The 27636-nt window shown below is 38.3% G+C and overlaps 1 protein-coding gene across 6 annotated transcripts in view; it reads right to left on the bottom strand.

Annotated features, from left to right (window-relative positions):
* RANBP3L (RAN binding protein 3 like) overlaps positions 1-23170 on the bottom strand; it is a 42745-nt gene extending 19575 nt beyond the window's left edge. For 2 of the 6 annotated variants that reach the window (XM_073890992.1, XM_073890993.1), the window contains exons 1-4: positions 22564-23167; positions 1722-1780; positions 817-856; positions 238-315 (exon numbers count right to left, since the gene is read on the bottom strand). In XM_073890992.1, coding sequence (XP_073747093.1) covers positions 238-315; positions 817-856; positions 1722-1780; positions 22564-22654 — 268 coding nt within the window. In that variant the 5' untranslated portion in view covers positions 22655-23167. Of the gene's footprint in view, positions 1-237; positions 316-728; positions 857-1721; positions 1781-22563 lie in introns of all 6 variants that reach the window. The other 4 variants (XM_073890994.1, XM_073890996.1, XM_025866661.2 and 1 more) reach the window with 3 other exon arrangements.
* Between the last annotated feature and the right edge of the window lie 4466 nt (positions 23171-27636).

Genomic DNA, 27636 nt, shown 5'->3' with positions numbered 1-27636 from the left:
TTGCTGACATTATGGCTGATGTCCTTTCCATCTTTCATCCAATGTTGATAAATTGAATTTTTAAATAGTGACTCACTGTACAATCCATCTTATAGACTGCTATTTTCATACAATAATTTATTATAAACACTCTCCGACGGGTAGACTTTTAAACATTTCCATTTGAAAAGTTTCTCAGTAATTTCACACTCAGAGAAAACATAACAGTGAACAGCCAACAGTCAGGTCTATACCTACCTCCTTGGGACTGAGGGTCTGTAGTATGCAAAGTAAAAGATGAAGACCGTACACGCTTTCTTAGAAAACCATTGCATTCTGCAAGAAATTCAACATGACAGGTAAAATTGCTGGCAATAACAAATTATCCTCAACCCAAGATATGGAAGAATAAATAGAATTACCTTTTGCCTACACAGATCATCATCTGCTAACATGTTAACTCCTGAAGCCCAAGTTTAAATGCTGGGGTTAATAGCTTGGTGATTATAAAGCGATAGGCATATCATCCTCTAAGAAACACTTAGAAACAAGTGGCTTCGGCAAGAAACTGCATATGACTTTTGAGATTGTGTAGAGAACGTGTTTGGTGGGTTGAGACCCAGGCAATGTAGAAAGAAGGGACCTTAGCTTTGCTAACGTCAGTGTTCTTGGGACCTACGTGTCATCTTTCAAAACAAAAGCCAGTTTATTTTGGTGTTTAAACACAAGCAAAACCATGAAGTTTTTACCCAGTTCTTGCCACATGCCAAAATATTTGTGCCTGCTTATTTTCCTTGTCTGAAGATTGGTTTTGAAATACAGGATGTAAGTCATTACCATGCTCTGCTGCTTCATATGCGGTGTCTTCTGCAGGTCTCTGGAAGGAAACAAAGCTGCAGATGAGAGCTGAGTGCTGTTTTTACGTCAAGAGTTCTACCCTGTCACTTTAGAAGAGAATTCTCAGAAGCCAGGTCTATTCAGCTAGGCCAGGACAAAGCCACTCACCTCTACTCCTTTACTCCTAGGCATATGTTCAAGACAAAGCAAAGTCTTAGTCTTAGCGGTTTTGTATTTCAGTGACTGCAGAATCCCTTGTCAGATTTTGAAACCGAGCTCTCAAGATCTGAAGCAGTTGGCCTGGGGTGGGGCCCAGGAAACTGACTTTTCAACCAGGGCTTGGGGTTTGAGCTTCTGTAGTGAGTTTTGTGGGTAGTAGGGTAAATGACTCGCATTAAGTGGGAACAAATAACAGGAAAATACGAATCAAGCTAAAGTGGGAAAGCTATTAATCTTATCGTTGGTCTTTCAAAGCAGGTGGTACTAAAGTATGATGCAGATGGGGTCCTTAAGATCCCTTTTGAATCAAGCACCGAAGTTTAGAACCTATTTTATCCCCGGTTTTAAGCAAGGTCAGTGGTGGAGACCCAGGAGGAGTCTCGACCCTGCTAACCTCTTTAAGTCCCGCCCCTTTCCGAGTCACTCCAAATAAACCCTATAATTTTGGTAAAGATGGCATGTTATTCATAGCTTCAAGACAAGGCAGGCCTCTGGCCTCCCACTTAGGCCAAATTGCTGCCAGTAAAAACCTACTATATAAATATTCTAGAGGCCCTGCTCTGCTACATGAAGAGCAAGAGGATGAACTAAGGCAACCATGATATCATTCAGCATCACTAGCTTCTTGAAACATCATTTTCTTTGTCAAAGTAAAAGTCAAACAAAGAAAATTAGCTTGATCTTACCTTAAAAGTTTGTTCTCTCTTTGCAAAAATGAATATTGGTTGAGCAATGACAGATTTTTCTGTAAAAGAAAGAGAACAGGCAAAAAGTCAAACTCTATTCGGACATTTCTAACACCAGCTAAGAATATTTGAAGATTTTTTTGTTTCGTTTTGCATTTTTCCTGCCTTTGGGTAAAATCTAAACTGTTTTTACATAAACACTGTAACTTGTGTATTTACAAATGATTTTAACAGTTAATTACAGAAACAAATACTTGGGGAAAGCGATAATAATGTGTTTCCATAAATAGTGAGATCATTCCATTAAAAGAACACTTTAAGTGTTTAAGGAAAACAAAGTATAATTACCTACATTTAGAATATCATTAGGACATCATGATTAACATCTTGCTTTTAGAATGAAAAATTGCAAGGGGTGAAAATTCTCATCTAAGAATAGTTCTTCTACTTGGGTTGGAGCTCAAGGTAAAAATGGTATAGATGTATTCTATAGATGTGTTCCATCCTTAGAATGATCCAGAAATAATCCATATTTCCTTGATTGGAATAGTTATATACTAAGCCATGTTTTCAATATTTAGACTAGGAATTAATCTTGGTCTTTTGTCTTTAGCCCTGTTGACCTTATTAATCTTTTGTATTTTCCCATCTTAGGTAAGACAACCTAGAGAAACTCATTTGCTATAGGGTGATAACAACCTTAAATATCAGCACTCCAGAATTCTAAGGGAAAATGACATGTTTGTTAAAAGCCTGGGCCCTGAAGTTAGGTGGGCATGTGTAGCACTAATACTTGGGGAAATAATATGTTTGTACCTTTAGTTTCTTCATCTGAAAACAAAATGAAGATTATAACAGTACTTATCTCACAGAGCTTATGGGACAATTAAATGAATTTTTGGATATAATTACTTAGATTTCTACAAGACCAAAAAAAAAAAAAGGAGAAAAAAATCTTTAAAGAAAGGATATTAAATATGGGGCATGCCACCAATCCCCATTCCAAAAATCTTAGCTGACATTGCCAACTTATGACAACACTTTCTTTCTTTCTTTCTTTTTTAAATTGAAGCATAAATGACAACTCTTTCTTAATGAGCCCAAATATGATCTCAGAATTTTTCTCATTAGAGGTTTCCAGCAGCCATTATCAATATATTGTCCTGTCACACAAGCCAAGGTAATTTGCCGTCCCTGGGCTGAATAAATAAAACTCTTACTGAGTTTCAAGGAACTACCAGACAATTACATTTTTTCATATGCCAGAAAGGGGTTCTCCAGTTCCGCATAATCTAATCCCAAAAGAGAGTGTCAAAATTCTGCCAGACTACCCTTGCCAAGCTCCTGGGCCCCGTGAGCTTGGGTACCTTTTTTCAGTCCAGTGAGGTAAACTGTTCACTTTTTCATGCAAGTGCTTACCCCATTGTCTGCCCTTGGAGTCAAGCGAGCCCCAGCAGAAAATGCACAAAAACATATTGGCATTCCCACCCATATTAAACTATAGCTCAGTTCTTTGTTCCTTCTTGAACAAGCTCCTCTTCCAGCAATTACATTAGATTTAAGAAATGAGGACTCTAGTGACTTCAAAAGAAAATAGTCTTCATGAATGTTCAGGGGAATACTTATGAATTAGAATTATAAATTGGCCTCTTCTAAACTGGACTTGGGATAGTTAGGCCTAAAATAACATGACGAGGCCTAATCTTAGACAAAGGACAGGTTGACTTTCCCTTGATCAAAACGTTCAGCTAAACACAGGCAAAAGCAATCCTCCGGGCAGCATTAAGGGTTACTTGCAGCTTGAAGGACATATGATAGAGTAAGTATATCACTTTTATTCATTAATTCAGTGAATGTTTATTGAGCATCTTTTTTGTGCCAGCTGCTGTGCAAGGATGGAGGTGTACATTGTCTGATTGAAGGTACAGTAGCCTCAGCACAGCCACCGTCTCTCCTTGACATGCGAGGTACAGGGTTTGGAAAGCAGAGTCTCTCCATACCTCCTCCTCCATCTTGATTCTCCCAAGCAACTCTTCTGGCTCCAAAGTCAACGCCAAAAGTAAGCACATTTATCAAGCCATCAGATCCATAACAGTTTTCTTACTTGACCCGGTAGGAAAATTTCAAAATAAAACAAGGTTCTTATGATTTTATATTTTTAAATTTATCCTTTTTTCTTTCTGATGTATTTATTAATCAACTCATTTATTCAAAAAATGTGTATTGAGGGTTGACTGTGTACAAGACACCTTGCAAGGCAAGGTAGAGAGGACAAATGGTACAAGATGAGGCCGAAGGTGAGTGAATATAAACTTCTTTTTCTCCTCTTCTAATATGTACCATAATTTCCCCTCCCCCAATTTTAGGTGGGTTGTAAGGCCTTGTCCCTGCCCTAATTTCCTTATGTTTAATTGACGGTCTCTGAGAAAACTGCTTCATCTAGGGAAGTAACTGGAGGATTTTTTCAATGAATCATCTCAGAGAAGGAGGTTCAAAAGGATCTATGGAGCCAAAAGCAGATCCAGAAGAGGAGGAAGACTCTGAACCTGGAGTACCATTGACTCAGAGTCCCAGTGGGGGTGGGGGTAGGTGCTGCTAAGGGCCCCAAGTTTTTGTTACACAGTCTCTCCCACGTAGAGTCCTGCAGACCACCTCTTTGCTGCATTGGTAGTTTAGGAAAGGTGAAAACTGAGTCATCCATGCTGGGCAGAAACAGGCTAGTCTAGCCAGGGCCAGAAAGATTATGGAAACAGTGTTGGCAGGAAAGAGAGTGGCAACCACCCCTCTGCAGAGGGGCAGGCTTTGCCAAATGGGTCACTTCTTAATTGCTACCAGGACTGGAATTATCCACTTGGACCAAGGCCCTGGCAAGTCCTGCATTTTCCTTTCCCCATCTTCCTGGACCTATCCACATGTCTGCCACATCCTCTTCTCTAATTTCTTCTCCCTGTGCACTCTTACCCCAGGCTCCAATACTGCTCTTTATGCCCCTGCCTCTCTTACTTGTGTCCAGCTCTGGGACTGGTCAAAGCATGGATTTCCGAGCTCTGAAGTCGAATAGTCCTGGAGCTGCTTTTTGGTTTTGTTTTTGTTTTTAATTACCCTAAGCCTCAGCTTTATCACCTCTCTCTGTATATATTTTTAAAAGTTGGTCATGAGGATTGAAGCAGTATATGCATATGGGAGCACCTAGTACAGCTCCCTCTTCAAACCTGTTTGGAACAAAGCAGAACCTCATCTATCCGTCTGTCTATCTGTCCATCCATCCATCCATTCTCCATATAAGCACACATCTCTCTGTATATCCAGATATTTACAGTATATTCCATATCTATCAATCGATCTAGCTATCCATCCATCCATAAACATATAGCAATATTATCAGACTGCAGTTTGCACAGAAGACATTCACTAAAAGTCAGATTCCCTGCCCTCCTCCTTTCCCGTCCAATGTTACATGCAGGCACCCCAATGTTAGTCTAGGGGAAATGTCTCATTGTCCCTCAAGAGTCTTTCTTTTTCCTTTCACTCATTACCTTATTCTTACCCCTAGTTTTCTTCTCACTTCTCCTCATTGAGCTCCTCTATTTCTTCTTCTTTTAATATCAGGAAGTTCCTGAACTCAGGCTGTGGCCCATACATAGTTTTAGAGATTGTTGGTCCTGAACAAGTGGTCCAGATTGACCAGTAGCATTACAGGGTGCTTGTTAGAAATGCAGACTCTCGGGCCCCACCCCAGACCTACAGAATGAGCATTTGTATTTGACACAATCCCCAGGTGATGTATATACATCTATATATACATATCTATATACATGGTAGTACTATAGACTACTCCTGGTTTCTATCACCCGAGACCAAATTTAGGAAGATGGCAGTGGAGATTCGTGGAGTCAGTGACTAAACCTCCAGATGTTCTGAGTAACCTGACAATTAATGAGAAAATGATTACTGCTCAAACTACGTACTATGATTTTTGCAACTCAGTGTAGGGTGAAGTCAAGGGCTACTCTGAAGACTTAAAAAGAAATCCCTGTAGTAAGGATATTAAAATATTGACATTGATATTGAAATCGGTCATTCAGATATTTTGCTTGAAGCAATTAATGATTTCCTCTCTGATGCAAAAGTTGGTTTGCTGCTTTGATATGTCTGAGATCTGACTTTTTTTTCTTGAAAGATTTTTTTTAGAAAATGTCTCTGCTTGAGATTATTACATGTTAATTAAAATGTTCATTTCTGCAAGGCAAAAAATTAGGCTGAAAGCATAAACTACATCAAAAACCTTGCTATGGTACTGAGATTCTTCAACAAAAATCTGAAATACCTGAAGTTTCAACTCTAAAAATGAGATCTTCTGTAGAAAAAATAGACAAATCATAGCAAGTGACCTTAATCTCCATATGAGACCCTGGAAAGAGGAGACACAGAGGGTCTGAATCATAATCTCATTTTTTTTAAAGAAAAAACACCAACTCAACCAATAATCCAAGGCAGTTTTAATAAGGGCAAGTTGCAACCCCAGAAGCTAAAGGAATCTGTACCAATTTACAAGGGACGCCCAAGGATGAGACATTCTGTACTTATTTCCAGCCATGCACAGAGGAGCTCTATAAAAATGCAAAAGGAATGAAATAAACAACAAATCACCCATCCACCAACATATAAAAAAGTAAGTCTTTACAGAGTGGGTGGTAGGGCCACAGACCGACATTATGAATTGTGATGGGACACTCTTGGTTCTATGTTATGAGATGCTTTGTACCGCCTTGAAGATAAAATAACCAGGACCCCAGAGGAAAACAGAGGCAGTTTACACAGGAAGTTTCCAGGCTGATTCACAAAGCACTAGCTCAACCTGAGACACAGGATGAATGGACCCTGCTGGAGTGATTCCAGCCTTGGTCATTGCTACTGAAGTCATAACCAATTTTGTGTACTATAAATACAAAACTGTTGTAATAAATACATTGTATGAAGTAGAAGGAAAAAACACTCACCCTTTCAATCAACTTCTAAATTTTCTGAGCTGCTTTAAGTTCTTGTTAAAAATGAAGTTATTAACTGCCCACTCTAAGAAATCTAGCATTTCTAGTTTTGATTCATTATGAGAAGCACACACTAGAGACAAAAAGAATCGACATTAGAATAGCACAGGAAAGCTATTGCTCATCTTGTCAACACCATGCTGATAAAGAAATCACTCATTTTCAAAATGGGCATCATATCAGATTAAGAAATTAGAGAAGATGAGAAAAGTCTCTTTCAATCCACTGAACACAACCATCATCACCCAGAGTTTAGCCAATGCATCCAATTTTCTGAACTCATCCGCTTCTCATGCTGATAATCTTCAAAAGATCTGTTCATTGTAGGTTCTAAAGAATCTAGACTCTTTCCTCCACTGGTTTGTACATTGGCCTAGATCTAGACATGGACCAGTTTTGGAAAACCAAGACATAGAGATAATAAAAGTCTCTGGTGTGAGCAAGAAGCAAGAAGACTCAGAGGTTGTGTCAAATATAAACCTTGCTACCCTTCTGGAGGTAGGACCAAGCCCTGAGAATTCTGTGCTGAATGCACCCACCCAACCTTACCTCTAAACTGTGCTGCTTAATTTATTATCCAGTTTTATGTGGTAGTGGGAGATAGCCAGTGAATTAATTTCATTTGCATTTTAGAATCTGGAGATTTATAGCAGCAGTAATTCAATTGAAGAAAAATTTTTATTTTTCAAAGTCACTTACTTCACTAATGTCTGTATAAGTAGAGAAGTGCACTGATTAAAAAACAGATAATTTTAATTAAATCATTTGGTATAGAACATCTGGCAAAATCACTCTGTCAATCAAAACACAATGGTGAGGAAAAAAACTGGCTTTACATTCTTGAGAGTGTTCTGTAACTCTCCCCCAAAATATGATGATGGTCATCATGTGCAGTGTGCTTTATATTTGGGGGTGATCAGTGACTTTTTAACTAGATATCATAGCATACTCCTTTAAATTTTACTATTACTCCACTGTCAAAACATAACTCTTTGAATTACTTCTTTTTTTCATTTAAACACAGTAGCTACCATATGATATGCTTATGCATGTCGTGATTAATTAGTCTTTAACCTTTTGCCTTTTGAAGTGTTTAACTCAGTATGGTAGCATAAAAAGTTAGACCTTGGTGATCTCCCAAGATGCTTCTTTTACGCACTGGTGTAATAGAAAAATTTACATTTGCATCATACTTCACCTATTATAAGACAGATTTAAATATATCAGATTTTGGTGACCAAACGAAAGGCTACTAGGAGCCAGAATGCATGGTTTTAAAAATCTAAGCTTTGGCAGAAAACGGACCTGGATTCAAATTCCATCTCCTGAATGTACTAACTATGAGCTAGGGCAGGTGTCCTCAGCTGTAAGATGGAGAGCATAAAACAGTCTTCACAGAGTTGTAAGGATCAAGCAAGGTAGTGTAGGCAAAACGCTAAGGGCAGTGGCTGGCCCATACAAAATGCTCAGTAAGTTGCTGTTCTTACTGCATTATAGGATTCTCAAAAGGTACGTTATTAAACCCTTGTGCTCATCACGAGAAAAGAACGGCTGTAAAATTACCGGATGTGCTCAGGGTCATGCAGCTAATACTTAGGGCTAAAGCATGCGAGGCTCCAAGTCTCGAGCTTTTCCCTGTAAGCAAGGCTCCCCCTTGCCTTCCACTGTCAGTAAAATGACTACTGGACAGCTTCCTCTCTTCTGACCGTGTGAATATGCCTGGGCTGTGATAGCTCTCCTCCTTCCGTGGTCTGCACAAGCTTTGCTGAGAGATGGTCTCAGACTCTGTCAGTCTCCCTGCACTTCTGTTTTGCCCTCTGTAAACACCGTTTTTAAGATTTCTTTTTTTTTTTTTTATTTGACAGAGACACAGTGAGAGAGGGAACACAAGCAGGGGGAGTGGGAGAGGGAGAAGCAGGCTTCCCGCGGAGCAGGGAGCCTGATGCGGGGCTCGATCCCAGGACCCTGGGATCATGACCTGATTCGAAGGCAGATGCTTAACGACTGAGCCACCCAGGTGCCCCAGTCTCATCATTCTCTGTTCGCATTCTGACAAAAGAGGTTTTTCGAGAATGTCGGCAGACCAGTGGCCTAGTGAGCCTTGCCATCTAAAATCTCCACGTCAATATATATACATATATATATATTCAACCACTGACAAAAATAACTCAGACGAATGTATTACTCTTGACAGAGCATACCCACTTCTCCGTAATCTGAAGGTGCTATTTTATTTATAAATTAAACAATTTTGTGATAAGGTTCCTTGCAATCTTTGATGACTTGAATATGTTTATCAGCAACAAACGTGGGACTTCCGGATTGGGAATGTCAAAAGGGACTGTTTGTTTCTCTTTCCCCACTGTTCCTTCATTTATGCCCATGGGGTAATAAAGATGTGGAATGTGTCCTAGGATGTGCTTGGTCAGCTTGGTACCATTTGGAAATACATATTTCATTTGACAGCATTTATAAATCACATATTTTCCCCTCAGAATAACTTGCAGTGTGAAACTGCTTCCATATGTTAGAAATGGGTGTCTCCATTTTGCTGAAGGAGGGGGAAGAGAAATATCGTCTAGGTTTTATGACACGTTGAAGATTAATATTGAACAGGCACATGCACAGTTTTAAAATGGTATCTTTTTATTTTAAGTAATTCTCCAGTGTTTCTGGGCTGCTAAAATTATGGAGGTGATTTTGACACAAAGTATCATATTAGTAAGAATTAAGTCACTCAGCACATAGACTATTAATAAGTCAGTATGGCTGAAGCATAGCTTCATACTTTGAATTCAGATAAATTTAAGCTCTTCCTCTTCAGTAAAGAAGCACACTATTTTTAAATTCCTCCATGGATTCCAAGGACACAGGCCGGATGGAGAAATTTGATTGCAACTTCTTCTAATTCCAAATCTCTTTTCCTTAAACTTATGCCTCTTTGAGACTTTGAGCAAGCAGGAGAAAAGGCTCCTTGTTTTCTTGTTTCCACAGGAATAAATGGATGTTATTCCCCTGAGAACAAGACCTTGGAGGCCTAGGCCAGAAGAAAGGAGCAGAGCTGCCCACCCAAGGCGTTCATAAGTCCAGAAGGCCCGGACCTCATTCTCTTCTTGGGAACTTGCAGAAGCCAGCAGGCGGGCGTTCATCGTCACTGACATGCCCTGCTGGCCCTCGGGCACGGAACTCGACAGGACAAGGGTGATGCCCGCTGCAGATACCTTATTGCACTGATTTAGAGCTAATTTGGCAGAAGTAAAGGCCAGGTAGCAATTTGTAAGACTTACCAGAAACATTTTGTTCACCATGCTACAAAAGAAAGACACTTTTCAAATTTATATGACTTGAAAAATTCTCAAGAAAACAGAGAACAATCCTTTACCTTTATTCATTTTTTTCCTCAAGGTTTTTTTTTTTTTTTTACTGTGGGAAAATATACATAACATAAAATTTACCATTTTAACCATTTAAAATGTACAGTTCAGTGACGTTAGGTATATTCACATTGAGGTGTAACTATCACCACCATCCATCTTGAGAACTTTTTCATCATCCCAAACTGAAACTCTGCCCACAAAGCACTAACCCCTCATTTCATCCCCCCCAGCCCCTGTAACCACACTCAACTCTCTCACTCTGTGAGTCCAACTGCTCTAGGACATCTCATATAAGTGGAATCATGCAATATTTGTTGTTTTATATCTGACTTATTTCACTGAGCATAGTATCTTCAAGGTTCATCTGCGCTGGAACATGTATGAAGAATTTCATTCCTTTATAAGGCCGAATAATATCCCAGTGATGTATGTAGCACATTTTGGACCTTTTTTTTTTAATCAGTTTTTTTTTTAAAGATTTTATTTTTATTTATTTATTCATGAAAGACAGATCGAGAGAGAGGCAGAGGGAGAAGCAGGCTCCCAAGGAGCAGGGAGCCCGACTCGGGACTCGATCCCAGGACCCTGGGATCATGACCTGAGCTGAAGGCAGATGCTTAACCCTCTGAGCCACCCAGGCGCCCTGCTCTTCTTTTTTTTTTTTTTTTTTCATTTGCCTTCTCCTTTCCTTGTTCTGGTTTGGCTGCATATTTCTCTCTAGCACCTGGTTCCTTGCCCCACCCCCCACGTGTTTCCCTCCCTCCACATTTCCTGTTTCTCCCCTACCCAATGTACTCATTTTATCTACATGCTTAATATTAGGATTATTACACAAATACTCTTTCCATGTGTATTTTTAAATGAGATAAAATGAAAGTTTATCTTGTCTTAATTTTTTAACCATTTTAGATACTTTTTCTTATGCTGGCCCTTTTATCATGAAATTCTCAGATGTAGAAGGAATACAGTATGAGCTCTTTGCCCTAACTATTAACTATGAGTAAGTCATTTCTCTCCTCTGGTTTCAGTTTTCTAGTGAAGATCAGTTGGACTAAGTAGAATCTGAAGCTCTAACATTCAGTGATTGAGGAATATTAATCACTTGGATGAACTTTTGGGGAAAAAAGTATTGATTCATTTAATAAACATTACTTGCCTGCTATGAGCAAGCTAATAGGCAATAATAATATTTTGAATTTAAGCCTTAAAATATGAGAAATGTCTACAAAGATAGAAAGACATTTGATACCTCTAGTATGGTATTTTTTGAAGACTTGTTTTCTAAATCTGTATGTTTTTTTCTCTGTATATTTGTAGCTAGAGTTGTTTTCTGCAAGTCCCTCAAAATCTACTTTGCTTCATCCTACTATCAAAACAATCATGTCTACTAATTCACTTTAACTTTTTCAATTTTCAGAAAGAAAAATGGCAAATAATACCAAAACATTAATCCATACTTGAGAATGAAGTTCCTTCGGTCTTGCTGGACAAACAGCTCCTCATAATTGGTAGCGCCGGTGTCTTACCCATGCTCAGTTTATAAAAACACACACGCACACAAATCTTTATCTGCGACTCCTTTTCTCTGCAAGACAGACAGCCCTAGACCAAAAATGTCCATTTCCAACAAGAAGGCGCGCTCCCTGCTTAACTCTTTTCTCTCCAGATGGTCACATACCTTCTTCATGAATTACCTCCTTTTATCAAAACAAGAAACATTGGTGCCCATTATTTAAACCAGTCATTACAGATGCGTACCTGAGAGGGACAATCAAGTTACTGAGCTATAGTGTCTGGAAGTCTGGTAGTTTCTCTGCATCTGCTGAGGGAAAGGAATTTGTGTTCTGTTAGCCTTGGGTTCTTTTTGGACCTAAAGCCCATCCTGCAGTGATACAGGCCACTTAGGAAAATCTCTTTCTTCTCTCTCCTGCTTAAATATATAGGTCCATTTTCATTTCCTCAGTTAGAGTTTAACTCCTATCTCCTTCTGGCTCAACACACAGATGCATGTTTCATGCTCTTTTGATGTGGCTTTAGTTAGTATCAAAAGCCACCTTCAGACTGTCATCTCTTGCCAGTAGTCTAGATCTTACTCCTATGACCTCGTGCTTACTTATTGGCCATCCATGCAGGGCGAGTCATCTGATCATTGGGCAGAAGGAATGCAGGTTCTTGGAGGCCTAGGCCAGAAGAAAGGAGCAGAGCTGCCCACCCAAGGCGTTCATAAGGGTATTTACTATATTTTGAATCCTGACTTTTGGATATTATGCTAGTTTTACCAACAGGTTTCATTAAAAAGCACTCAGGTGTGAAACTTACCTTGCCTAAATGTTAAGATTTCAAGTCAAGTTAATGATTTAATGTAATAGTTGAGCCAGCACTTTGAATAGAGTCCTCAGTTTAAGTAAAAAAGCGAATGATAATAATGACGATTCTTTAGCCCCTTTTTAACTTGGAGTTTTGGATACCTCTTGTGTATTTTGTTAAAACCCAAATCATCTCTCCAAGGCCATATTGGCCCAGTTCCAAAAGTGGTACATTGCTATCTTTCACACTTTATGCAGGGTAAGACATAGAGACCATGCAGTTAACTTGGATTTAAGTGAAAATTGCTAGCCCAGTAAGCTGAACAACTTGCTCTGGGCTGATATGTCTGCACCAACACTGCTGCATTTTCTTTGTTTGTTTTAGAGTCAACTACACCCTTTTGGGAGACCGTTGGATGTGGTGAGCAGTTTATATAGGAATTGATTGGTGACTTCAATAACAACACATTTTAAACTGAACCACAAACTGATTCATGGGCCAGCCATCACTCAGATCGTGTGCAGGTACTTAGTGGAGCATCTATTTTGTGCCCCCATTAGGAGGAAGTGAACATGTGTTAAAGCACAGGCTCTGGAGTTTCTTGGGTTAGGATCTTGGCTCAAGACCCCAATTGTGAGGTCTTGATGTTCCCTCCCTCACGGGACTTTCATAAAGAGATGAGCTAACACATGCAAAGTGCTTAAAACAGTGCCTGACACAAGACAAAGTGTGATTTGTTTATAGGTAACACCTTAGCACTGTGCTTGGTTCCCGGTATAAACCCAGGTAACTGCTCCCAAAGAGCTTGTGCAACACAATTGAGGAGGCAACATCCAAATGAATGAAAGAATTAGGGGCAAATCACAGTACCTTAGTTTTGAAAGGGATCTAATAGGTCTCCTAGGAGAACTTACCATCTGAGGTGTCTACAGCATCCTCAATAGATGGCCTTCTGTAACACAGCATAAGGGTTAGAATGTGTGCTGTTGGCAGGGCTTCCCAGCCCGTGTGAAGCAGCACCCTATGAGCTACCTGTGTGCTAAGCTCACGGTCCTTCATCCCCTAGGCTCAGCCTCTTGTCTTCACCCTCAAAATGTCGTGCAATTTCAGATTCATCTATGTGGTTACGTGTATCAGTAATTCATTCCTTTCTACTACTGGGTAGTATTCTACTCTATGGACATACCACAGTTTTGTTTATCCATTTACCTGCTTATGTACATTTGGGTTGTTCCCATGTTGGAGTGCATAGGTATAACATCTGCTATGAACATTCTTCTGCAAGCTTTTTGTGGACATATCATGTCCATTTCTCTTGGGAAAATACCTAAGAATGTAATTGTGTATCATAGGGTAGGCACAGATTTAACTATATATAAAAGAAACTGCCAGACTCTTTTCCAAAGTGGTCATACCACTTCACAACAGTAAATGGGAGTTCTGGTTGCTCCACATTCTCTGAAACACAGTATCATTGGTGTTTTTAATTTTAGCCATTCTGGTGGATGTAAAGTGATATCTCATAGTGTTTTTAATTTGCATTTCCCTGATGACTAATTATGTTGAGCATTTTTTGATGTGCTTATTGAACCTTTGTATATCCTTTTTCTAAAGTGTCTGCCAGATCACTTGCCTATTTTTAAATGAAATAGTTTATATTGAGTTCTTTACATATTCTGATGGCAAGCTTTTTTTCAGATCTATATATCATATATATTTTTTTTCCTTTTTTAAAAAAATATTTTATTTATTTGAGAGAGAGAGACAGAGAAAGCAAGGGAGAGCATGAGCAAGGGACAGAGGGAGAAGTAGGCTCCCTACTGATCAGGGAGCCCAACGGGGGCCTCCATACCAGGACCCTGGGATCATGACCTGAGCCAAAGGCAGACACTTAACGACTGAGGCACCCTCAGTCTTCTCTTTTCTTGTATTTCTTGTATCTTTTAAACAACAAATATTTTTTATGTTGATAGTCTAGTTTACCTATTTTTTTGTGCCTAAAAATTACCTATTCCAATTCTGTGAAAATATTTTCCTATGTTTTCGTCTAGCAGCTTTACGGACTAAGCTTTTGTATTTTCATATTTCATCTCAAATTAATTTTTGTGTGAGGAGGGTAATGAGGTCCATTTTTAGTCATATGTTTAGCCATTTGTTTCAGAGCTATTACAAAAAATACTACCTTTTCCTTTTTTGAATTATCTTGGTATCTTTGTCAAAAATCAATTGGCCAAAAATAAATGAGTCAATTTCTGGGCTCCCTCTTCTGTTTCAATAATCAACTTTCTATCTTTATACCAATATTACACCATTTTGATTATTATAGCTTGAAATCCAAAGCATAAGTTGTCAACTTTGTTCTTCTTTTCATTTAGTTCTTTTAGGTTCTTTGCATTTCCTTATAAATTTTAAATTAGCGGGGTGCCTGGGTGGCTCAGTTGTTAAGCGTCTGCCTTTGGCTCAGGTCATTGTCCCAGGGTCCTGGGATGGAGCCCCACATCGGGCTCCCCGCTCGGCAGGAAGCCTGCTTCTCCCTCTCCCACTCCCTCTGCTTGTGTTCCCTCTCTTGCTATGTCTCTGTCAAATAAATAAATAAAATCTTTAAAAAAATTAAAAAATAAATTTTAAATTAGCTTGTTTCTGCTGGAATTTTGATTGAGATGGCCTTGACTCTCTAAATCAATTTGAGGAAGATTGATATCTTAATAATATTGAGCCTTCCAATTTGTGTATTTAGCTTAATCTTCTTTAACTTCTCTCTGCAATGTTTATTTGTTTTAAGTGTACAGGTCTTGCACATATTTTGTTAAATTAATTCTTAAGTTTTTTTTATAAAAAAGGTACTACTCAAAGAATACTTAAAGTTTTTCAACTTCCAATTATTCTTTGCTAATATATAGAAATACAGTTTTTTTTTTGGATATTGACTTTGTATACTGTTATCCTGTGACCTTGGTAAACTCATTTATTAGTTCTAGTATTTTCTTTTAGTAGATTCCTAAAGGTTTTTCTATATCGACTATCATTCATCTGTGAATATAGTTTTAACTCTTTCTTTCTGATATTTAAGACTTTTATTTCTTTTACTTAACCTAGTACACTGGCTAGGACCTTCAGTCTTATTCCATCATGTGGAATAGAAATGATTATAATGGACATCCTTGTTTTCTTCCCAACCTTAGTAGGAAAGTGTTAAGTCTTTCATTGATAGTGAAAGTACTATGTTAGCTGTCAGTTTTTTGAAAACATTCTTTATCAAGTTGAGGAAGTTCCCTTCTATTCTAAATCCTTTTAGAGTTTTTACATGAGTGGCTGTTGAATTTGGGGGGGGGCATCTTTCTGGCACAGTATTAATCATAATATTCCTTTATTATCCTTTAATGGCCATAGGATCTTAATGACACTCTCTATCATTTCTGATATTGGTAATGTTTTGTTTCTTTTTTATGGAAATTAGGAGTTTATTAATTTTATTAATGTTTTCAAAGAAATAACTTTTGGGAATCAGAGATGAGCAGGATATTTCTTTCTAGTTTTGGTTTTAGGAATGGGAAAAATGAAGGTTTGTTTTGTTTTGTTTTTGTTTTTTTAAGTCCAAATTCAGAAAGTAATTAGGGATGACTTTGGGCAGCCATGGCTTTAAAATAATTTTGGTAAAATACACATGCCATAAAATTTAGCATCTTAATCATTTTTAAGTGTACAGTTCAATAGTGCTAACTGCATTCACATGTTTATGAAATCTCTAGAACCTATTCATCTTGCAATACTGAAACTCTATACCATTAAATAATAACTCCCTAGTCACCCTCCCAGCCCCTGGCAACTGCCATTCTTTCTGTCTCTATGAATGACTACTCTAGCAATCTCATTAGTGGAATCATATAGTATTTATCTTTTCGTGACTTGCTTGTTTCATTTGGCATGATGTCCTCAAGATTTATCCATGTTGTAGAATGTGTCAGAATTTCCTTTCTTTCTAAGGCTGAATAATATTTTATTGTATGTATATACCACATTTTGTTCATCTATTCATTTGTCAATGGACAGATGGGTTGCTTCCTTTTGGCTTTTGTGAATAATGCTGCTATGACCATTGGTGTGCACGTATCTGTTTGAGTCCCTGCTGTCACTTCTTTTGGGTATATACCCAGAAGTAGAATTGCTGGGTCACATGATAATTCTATTTTTAGTTTTTCAGGAACTGCCATACTGTTTTCCACAGCAGATGTACCATTTTGCATTCCCACCAACAGTGCATAAGGGTTCTAATTTCTCCACATTCTTGCCAACACTTGTTATCTTCTGGTGTTTTTTTCTTTTGATAGTAGCCATCCTAATGAGCGTGAGGTGGGAAAATGAAGTTTAAGCCATTACATATATTTCTAAATCCTTATATATGTTTCATCTATTAAGGAGGTTTTAATGGAAAGGATTCCTGTACTGGGTGAGAGCTTGAATATGATCAAATCTAATAGAATATGAACTTTCTCCTTTCTAATTATTTTAAAGTGTGGTCTATATTTGTTTCCACCAATCTGTGCCTTTAAATGCAAGTAAAATGGTTTTGCAGATAGAACAAAACTCATTCTAGCCTCCTTCAGGATCCCTTTGGTGGAAGAAAAACAGAAATATGTGTATGTCTTCTTCTTCGATCCTCGTTCATTTAGCCATGTATCACCCAAAAGATGTCATGTTGTCTAGGCCATATCACAGTTTTAGAATCCCAGAAAGGAAAACCAATACAAATCTATTTTGAGAAGCAAAATATATATATTTCACATCATCTTTTCATGGGAAAGACATTATTTCATTGTTTGCCACTACTGGGCTCCCTTTCTTATGGTCGTGTCTTCAATCCTGAGCACTTAAATTTTTTAGGTGTTCTAAATTAAGTACATTCATAAATGTTTACAGATTATATTGAAGGGAAATAGTGCATTTGCAGCAGTCTAAATATATGGTTTAGATTCAGAGCAAATTTGATCACACAGTAACTAGGCCCCACTTAACCTTTATATTTATCTTTACTAAGTTCAAAGCTAAATTAAATGCCTTCTGAAACCCTCAAGAGGAGTGTGGCTAACATACAAAGAATGAAGATGAATGCAGCAAAGTCTGAACAATATAGAATCAAATCACTTTTTCTCTCACCCAAAATGTTGAAAAAGTATCATTAGCTGAGTTTTTATTACAGAATTCCTCTTAAAAAACACATGATAGAAAACAAGCCTGGGAGAAAAACATCTTTGCATTTCCGGTGTTCAATATAGCATCCAGCACTTGGTAAAAACTGCATTGAATAAGTAAATGGTTGAAGGCATTATCTATGTTTCTTGACTTTCAGGAACTTGTCCTGACATTAAGGACAGAATTCATCCAGAAAATCATGGCCAAAGTGTGATGTAATAAAGAATAGATCTGGTTTTTGTTCTCTATTCCTTGCACAGAGCTTCAAAACCATTTGAATTTCCTGACTGAGAGTCAGGTGTCTGTTTTGCTAATGAGGTAAATCCGGGGAGGGGCTGGCCACACTAAAAAGACCAAGCAAGTATAGAGTTGGAACTTCTAGCCCTACTTTCTACCCCCAACCTGGGGCAGAGAGGAGAGAGAGACTGGAAATTGAGTTCTATCATAGTTAATGATTTAATCAATTACATCTATGTAATGAAATCACATATGAAAACTCTGGACACCCATGCTTACTGGAACTTCCTAGTTGGTGATCTTACTGATGTCCTCGGACAGTGGTAGACCCAGACTCCATGGGGACAGAACTCCTGTGCTCAGAACCCCCCCACACACACACACCTTGCCTCATGTATCTCTTCAGTTGGCTGTTCATTTGTATCCTTTATAATAAAATGGTATAGGTTTTTCTTGGATTCTACAAGTCATTCTAGCAAATTTTCAAACCTGGGAGTGTCGTGGGAAGCCTTGCATTTGTAATCATCCAGGCACAAATGCAGATGGCTTGGAGACACCTGAAATTTTGTAGCTGGCATTTGAAATGGTCAGTCTCATGAGACTGAGCCCTTAAGTTTTGCAATCTTCACTAACTCTGGAAAATGTCAGAATTGAATTAAATTGTAGCACACCTAGTTGGTATCAGAACAAACAAAATCAGAAGGAATCCTAATGCAGCTTGACTGTTTGCAGAGAAGTTACTTTGATATGGATCAATGGAAAAAATTAAACATGATAACACTACGAAACATGGATTTTATGAGACAGCCATATATAACAGAAAGTGCATTGAAAGTAGGCCTTAATAACTACATAGCCTTGGAAAAAGCACTTGACTTTGAGGATTCCCAGTTTCCACATCTTTGAAATTGAGGATAATGATGCCTACCTATAATGGTTAATTTTATGTGTCAACTTGGCTGCACCACAGTGCTGGATATTTGGTTAAACATTATTCTGGATGTTTTCGTGAGGGTGCTTTTGGATAAGATTTACATTCAAACTGGTGGACTGTGAGTAAAGCAGATTGCCCTCTAGAATGTTGGTGGGCCTCATCCAATCAGCTGAAGGTCTGGATATCATAAAAGACTGACCTACCCTGAGCAAGAGGGAATTCTGCCAACAGACTGCTTTCAAAATTTAACCGCAATGTTGGTCCACTCTTTGCCTGGGACTCCAGGCTGATGGCCCACACAGAGGATTTTGGATTTGTCAGTTTCCCCTATTGTGTGAGGCAATATCTTAAAATAAGTTTCTTTTTTTTTTAATTTTTAAAGACTACTTATTTATTTATTTGAGAGAGAGAGAGAAATCAAGCATGCAAGTGGGGGCAGGGACAGGGGAGAGGGAGAGAATCGCCACACCAAGCATGGAGCCCCACACGGGACTTGATCCCGGACCCTGAGATCATGACCTGAGCTGAAATCAAGAGTCAGATGCTCAACCAACTGAGCGACTCAGGTTTTATTTATTTAAAATCAATTTCTATCTTTATCTCTATCTCTGTCTCTATCTCTATCTACACACACACACACACACACACACACACACACACACACACACAAACACACCCTGTAGATTCTGTTTCTTTGGAGAATCTTGACTAATATACTACCTCATCTCACTATTGTAAGAATTAAATGAGGTAACGTATTGAAAATTTTGTAATTTTTAAAGCATTTTAGAAATTTACTTTATAAATTTTAAAGTATACAGCATTATAAAACATAAATATGGTAAAGTTTGCCTAGTACCTACATGTAATGTGTACTGAACGTTGTTGAAGTTTTTGCAGACATATGTTAATGTTGACAAATGTGGTCTCAGATCAGAGTTATAGATCAATGGATTTGAACTCTCACAGAAGAAGTTATCAGACAGCAACAAGTAGAGAGAGGAGCCTCCTGGACTACTGTTCTGGACTCTAGAGCATCTGTTGCTGTAGCAGGTAAACACTGTGTGGACTGGAAACCATGGCTTAGTTGGTTTGATTCAACTCATGTACCCAGTGACTGGCACAGTGCTTTGCATAGTCATCGTTCAGATAGTTACTAAAGAACAAGTGACTTTTATCTACATGATCACCCAGAAAGTACAGCTTTATAACAACAAGCGCTTCAACATATAGTGTGGAGGGCTAGAAAGTATGTATGTGTTGAATCTGGTTGTGCCCTTGGAAGAGTTAAATGCCAATTAATCACGTCCGTATGTTACATTAAAAAGCTGGAACCTTGGTGTGGCTGGGGGTCGGCCAAAGCCACAAACTCAGAATGCCTTGGTGAATAAATCCACAGGCGGACCTCACTCTCTGAAACTAATGGCTTTGCTTTCTTGGACCTTTGCTGAAGTTTGTATAATAGCAAGGTGCAAATATAGCTTGGAGGATACTACACTCAATGAGTATTTTTCAACTCCCAAACAGTAAGTAGAATGCTATTTAGCAGCATAGCAAACACTGCCCAGTGTCACTTGTCAATTCAGATCTCTAGATGACAGTTCTTGTGGCAGTCAGTGGCCAGTCTGGATTGCATTAGCATGCTTTTCAACTTTATGGATTGTGGTTTATGCGGGCTGATATTTTGAGACTCGGCTGTGGAAAAATATGGTTGCTTTCAAAACATTCTAGGCAAAAGCTTCAGTCTGAGAAAAGAGACCAGACTTCTTGTCTTGTTGGTATTTTGGGAAGTATGTCATCATAATGATTTTTCCAGTGTCCTCTGGATATGGCCAATAAGAGGAGAGAATATTAAGACAGCCTGCCTTCAGTGAAAACAACAGCGAGATAGTATTTCCACTTATAAAATTGGGAAAAGCTTTTAAAAATATTACCCAGTATTACTGAGAATAGACCCCTAAACTTCTGATTGGAGGACCAATTGGCAAAAAAAAAAAAAAACCAAAAAAAAAACCCCACAAAATCTTAAAAACATATATGTCCTTTGACTTCACAGTTCTACCACTAAGAATGTATCTCAAGAAAATAATCTTTTCTCTGCAATAATTTATGTGAAACACAGTGTTGTTTGTATGGGTGAAAAAACAGAAATAAAATGTCTCATCATAGAGAACTGCCTAAGGAATTTTACTACCTACATTTAAAGGAATAGTATACAACTGTTAAAAATAAGGTTGTAGAAGAATTTATGACATGGAAATCTGTTCATAATCAATTATTAAATTAAAAAGCAGTTTACAAAACAACTATATATAAAATAAGTCTATTTGTATATATATTTATTTGTAATGTATATGAATATACATTAAAATGTCAATAGCAACTATCTTTGGCTGATGATTTTTACCATCTCCTTAACTCTCCCCCTGGCAAATTTTATATAATAAATATTATACTAGCAACGGAGGGGAGAGGTCACTTTAAGCATTTAAAACAAAATGAAAAGCCAACCAAAACCTATGATGAATTAGAGTTTACTAACAGAAGGGTAAAAATTTTACAGTGCTATGATTGAACCCTGGCACATTCTGGGACTTGACATGCTAAGGCAGTTAGTTTAAAATAATTTAGAGAAGCCCTGATGATACAGAATGGTCTTACAAGTTTTTGCTCTTTCCATTTCTTATAAAGTATTTTCTACCCACACTATGCCAAGCCTTGTACAGCATGAAGTCCAGCGATAATGCAGGGAGGTGGCCTGACACTGTCTTGCAAATGTCAGCACACAGATCCACCTTGGAAATGGGAGGTTTCAGCCCATGAGCCAACACTTCCCAGGCCACTAAAATCTAAAACTGTGTCTATGGAAAAGTAAATAAAGAGCTGGTAGCCTAGATCCATACACAGACAGATCCATCAGTGGTTATTGAGGGCAAGTTAGAAATGTCTGGGACCAATCCTTAGCCTCTGGGGAGTGATGATGTCATCTATGACAGAACCCTGCCTTTTTCTCAAGTGTCCTTTGCTGTCCATGACAGAATGGATTGGAGGAATCATCTTGTCTATTCATGTCCACCATCCGCCACTACTTGATGCAGCTGGGTAGTGGATTTGAAATTTTAAAAAGACTGATGGTGAAAATGGGGCTGCCAGGTAGACAGTTGAGTCTGAATGAGGACCCAGCATGTGAAATGTGACACTTTTCCCTGTCTGTCTCCAGCTGTTCCTACATCCTAACAGGAAAAGAGTAAAAAATATATTTATTTTTCCCACAAATGAGTGAGTCAGAGACGTGGGCAAAAATTAGGTTTAAACTTTAAATCCAAAAGTGTGCCATTAGTGGCAGGACAGGGAAGATAGTTCCAGGCTAACTTAAAGCTACTCTCAGCAGATTCCCCTTGTAGCTGATTCCGCCTTGCCTGGATGGACGTTTTGAATTACACAAGTCTAGCATACTCTAGAAAAATGACAGTGGCCTGAAGTTTAAGCACATAAGCTGCAGAATGACAAATCCAAGGAATATACATTCTTGATAGTCTCCCATAGCCCTTTAAAAACCAGTAGTGAATCCAAGCTAACTCACCCTTATGCATCACTAGTATGTTTATTCTCAGAGTTAAAAAATCAAAGATCGTAAAGCATTTCACAACCAGAGATTCCCCAGGTACTTCCCCAGGTTACCATTCTTCCTGGAATGCGAATGACTGGGAGATCACCGAACACACAGCCCATTAGCCTGGCTGACTCACCTTGCTGTCGCTGGTCTTCCGGAAGCTTCAGTTTACTGGAGTACAAACTGTTAAACAGGTGGCTTCTGCCTTTTCTTTGTATGGTAGACATGGTGGTGGCAATATGGCTGTGATTCCAGTCTCACTAAGGCATTTCCTTCCCTTGGTCAGTCACCTAAAATGGTCTTCACCAGACACCCAGAGCCACAGAGGTACATGCAGATCCTGTCCGTGAGTGTAAAACATTTACCTCTCTAATAAACTTCCAAGCGCTTCCAAGTCATGATTCTTGAAATAAATATTTACCAGTATAACTTCCCCTACAAATAAAGATGCCAATTCGCTTGGGTAAAAACACAACTTAATTCTTCTTTCATTTCAAAGCACTTTTGAAGGTTCCCCCCCCCACCCTCGATAAGTGTAAAATGCTACAAAATAACTATTTCTAACCAATTACCGTTTTGGCAATTTTTGACTCATCTGCTGACATGAAATCTAATGCCTCTGGTATTTAGAGAGGACTGCTAGAGTAATAGACATAAAATTTAAAAAGTGCTGCTGAGTTAAATCAAGTGATTTCTAAGCCTGGTCTGAGTTACCGTCCGTGACAGCTGAAAGTGAACAGTTCTTAAGGGAAGCTGAAGGAGGAGGAGCCGAGTGAGCTAGGCTGATTAGCATAAAGAGGCAGGCAAGAAATGGCATTGGAGTTGCTTTGAATAATAGTGACCAAAGCAGGGATTCTAAAAAGATGCCCTGATGTTACAGTAATCACATATCTGACTTCTGCTACTTTGTAATTAAAACAAAAGCTCAGAGCAGGGGTTTATACTGCATGGATATTCATTTGCACATGCAACATCTAAAGGATATCATCGGACCGGGTAATGAGCTCATGGAAATATACTGCTGGAACTTTCAGTTTCTGTAAACACCTCTGAGTCTTCAGAAGGGGGCAGTTATAGAGCAGCCTGCCTGCCAAGGCAACTATTTGGAGTTCTGGAAGACAAATAAACACATAAAACATTATCTTTCCAGAAATCTACCTCTGTTTCCCCTTAGACTCTCTATTTCCACTTCTAGGTCATAAAACAAAGCTTTTCCCAGGGTTTTCCTGTGCTGAAATAGTATATTTCATTGAAATATTCATTGAAATAATAGAATAGTTAATTATTGTTTAAAAAACAAACCCTGAACACCTTTCATTTAACTGGGAACCCTGCTACCTCTGAAGTTGTAATGAATGCTAGTAGATCCTGCCCTTTAAGATTCACAGCTCTGTAGATTCTGAATGGAGGTGGTGGGCTGGGACAAAGGAGAAAGGCAGAGTGTTCAGCCTCAAAGTCTGGGTGCTGCAGCTTCCTGGGCATATTGGAAATTGGCGCTAAACCTAACACCTTAACTAGGATACCCCCTAGCCAGATCTGGGTGTGTCCTCCTTCTACTTTGCACAGTTAACAGCAATTTCCCAAGCATACTGAGTTATGAAAACTCTTACGATCAGTGTGATTGCTTTCACAATTACTATTATTTATTAAACTGTTTTTATTATTTTAATAGTTTACCTGTTGCAGTTTTAGGTCTCTCACAGTGCAACAGGTTATAGAAATATGTAGCTACTTGGAAAGAGATTGCTGTTCCTAGAGAACCATAGTTTCTGCTTTAATGGTTGGCATTTATCTCCTACAGCCATGGTGGAAGGCTGTTGAAGGCATAAAGCCATTGATATTCTATCAAGTTGTGGACCTCACTAATAAGCCTATTATTATATAGGTAAGTCAAATAACCCACAAAATTGTAAGCCAGCCCTTGAGAGAAATGGATTCTTAAAAAAAAAATTTATAGTGAGAAATTTAAACATACATGTGAATAGGTAGAAAGAATAGCATAAAAAGTCCTGTGCGTCATCACTTGGATTCAATCATTATCAACTCATGGTCAATCTTATTTCAAATCTGTCTCATCACAGCTACTCCTGCCCCTTACCCCACCACTGGATTTGAAGCTTCCCAGAGATTGTTGCATTCATAAATATTACAATAAGTATTTCTAAAATGCAAGGACTTTGAAAAATAGAGCCATAATGAAATTGTCAGCCTTCTAATATTTAAACACAATTCCTTAATGTAATTGAATATTCAGGTGGTGTTCTTATTTTCCTGATGTCCCATAATTTAAAAACAAATTTACATTTTGTTCAAGTTGGGACCCAAGGTCCACACACTGTCTTTAGTTGATATGTGTCATAAGTCTTTTTTATTCTGTAGGTTTCTCTCTGAGAGAAAGTGTTGCTTAGGGATTAATATCTACATTTACCCTGATTTATGTCTGATTTTTCAAGGGAGTCCCTAGGTGCCTCCATTTTTCTTATACTTGGATATAAAGCTGAGGAAAAGAAGGGAAAAGGAATAGTCAACTAACCATGGAGGCTACAACAGACAGCTTTCTAATTCCATTCCATTAGTGTACTGTGTAACCTTGAACCAAGTACTTAACATCTCTGAGTTTGTGTCTTCAGTTGTCAAATGAAACAAACTTCTAGTAAGCAATGCAAGAAATTATTCAACACTCATTCTGTGAATATAAAGACCTGAGAAAGGAGAAAGAAATAGATTTAAACCTAAAAATATGAGTAGGATTTGGGAGTGCATTTGAAAATCTAAGCCCTTGATTTTTAAACCTGGTGAGTAACTACTCTGGAAATGTCATAAAGATAGATTCCTGGGCCCCAACTGCAGAGTCAGAGGTATGGGGTGGTGTCTGAAATATAGATAGATAGATAGATAGATAGATAGATAGATAGATAGATAGATAGATAGATAGAGATAGTGACAGAGATATATAACGGACACATAACATGGTGTAATTTTAAGGTATACGACAGGGTGATTTGATACATTTATATTTTGAAAGATGAGTACCACTATAACATTAGCTACCACCTCCATCCTGTCACATAATTACCATTTTTTTTTTTGTGGTGGGAATGTTTAAGATTCATTCTTTTGGTAACATTCAAGTATATGATACAGTAGTATTAGCTATAGTCACAATCCTGTACATTAGCTCCCCAAACTTGTTAATCTTGTAACTGTAAATGTTTACTCTTTGACCAATGTACTTCCCATTTCCCCCACCCCCAATCCCTGGTAACCACCACTCTATTCTCTGTTTCCCTGAGTTTGACTTTTTTAGATGGAATATTTTAAAAGTCCTCTTATCAAGGTAAATAAGCCTAATCTCCTTAAATAGATATGGTTTACTCCATTATTTCATTCATTATATCTTTCCTGAGGGCTGATGAAACCAAACAAGAACTCCCTAAACATAGTTTCCAGTGCCACAACATAAGGGACTAGTGACAATACCAGGGGAGACTTGTCACCTGGTTCCTCTATGTCCCACGGTTGTGCATCATTGAGTCAGCACTGGGCAGTGACCCTGTGATTGATTGAGTTCAGGAGACTCCTGGGCTCCTACATTGCATGTTGGGTCACATGCCTGCTCTGGGAGGAGTCTCTGTTTTGACTCACCAATTTCCACTGGCAATAAGCCAGTATAGCTGAAAGCAGTGTTTTTACAGGAATATATAAAATAACACCAGCTGTATCAGCCATAGTAAGAATCTGCTATAGTAAGCCATAGTCTTATTTTTTCAGAAACACTACCAAGTTAGTAGTTCATAATGGGCATAACATACTTTGCTTTTTGATTGTAAATAAAAACAAGGAGTCAGCCTATAGAAAGTGAAGTCTGGTTGGGTCGAAAAACAGGCGAATAATTTGGCATTTTTTACTTGCAATTTGATTGAAAATGAAGTAGAATTTCTATGAAATTCAAGCTTTGTCCCTTGTTGACTCTCTGTGATGTCAAAAAGATGCCACTATTGAATGCAAGCTGGTGCAGCCACTCTGGAAAACAGTATGGAGGTTCCAAAAGACGTTAAAAATAGAGCTGCCTTACGACCCAGCAATTGCACTGCTGGGTACTTACCCCAGAGATACAGACGTAGTGAAAAGAAGGGGCACATGCACCCCAATGTTTATAGCAGCAATGTCCACAATAGCCAAACTGTGGAAGGAGCTGAGATGCCCTTCAATAGATGAATGGATAAAAAAGATGTGGTTCATATATACAATGGAATATTACGCAGCCATCAGAAAGGATGAATACCCACCATTTACATTGACATGGATGGAACTGGAAGGGATTATGTTAAGTGAAATAAGTCAATCAGAGAAAGACAATTATCATATGGTTTCACTCATATGTGGAATATAAGGAATAATACAGAGGATCATAGGGGAAGGGAGGGAAAACTGAAGGAGAAGAAATCAGAGAGGGAGAAAAACCATGAGAGACTCTTGACTCTGGGAAACAAACTGAGGGTTGCGGAAAGGGAGGTGCATGGGGGGATGGGGTAACTGGGTGATGGGCATTAAGGAGGGCACGTGATATGATGAGCACCAGGTGTTATACGCAACTAATGAATCATTGAACATCACATCAAAAACTAATGATGTACTATATGTTGGCTAATTGAATTTAAATTTTAAAAAAATGCCACTATTTTTGTTGGTCTGGATTCCTCCTTCTTTCCCATATTCTCTTTGCTTAACCTATGTCTTTGTACTCTCAAGGGGTAGAGTGGAATGGCATGTCACAGGTAAGTAATCTTATCAACTGGTGTGTTTGGGGTAGATACTAGAAAAGTTGATATTTTATGATGAGAATTTATAGCTCAGAAAGCACAGTACTTGGTTGAATAATATAAATGGTCCTAAGTTTGTAAGAGTTTTTGTCTTTCATCTGAACCATGTTTAAAAAGAAACACATGCATTGTACATTAGTATGCAAGTGAGTTACTTGTTTAATTAATAAGCTGCCTTGTTTCAAAAGTATTTATGATATTTAGTGTAAAAGTATATCTACTCTTTGAAAGTCTTCAGACTGCTTTGAATGACAAGTATAATATAAATAAAAAGCAGTAGTACTGCATTTATCACTCTTATCCTCAAAGAATAGGATAAAATATCCTCAACAGAATGCAAACATGAAAACCATGAGCCCTTGGTCAGAGCCTCACTATGACCTCTA

This window comes from Callorhinus ursinus, unplaced genomic scaffold (genome assembly GCF_003265705.2).
Source record: "Callorhinus ursinus isolate GAN/ISIS: 27379988/994484 unplaced genomic scaffold, GSC_fseal_2.0 scaffold3, whole genome shotgun sequence".
NCBI lineage: Eukaryota > Metazoa > Chordata > Mammalia > Carnivora > Otariidae > Callorhinus > Callorhinus ursinus.
The sequence above is the reverse complement of the archived record's forward strand: the minus strand, read 5'-3'. Positions and strand labels throughout refer to the sequence as shown.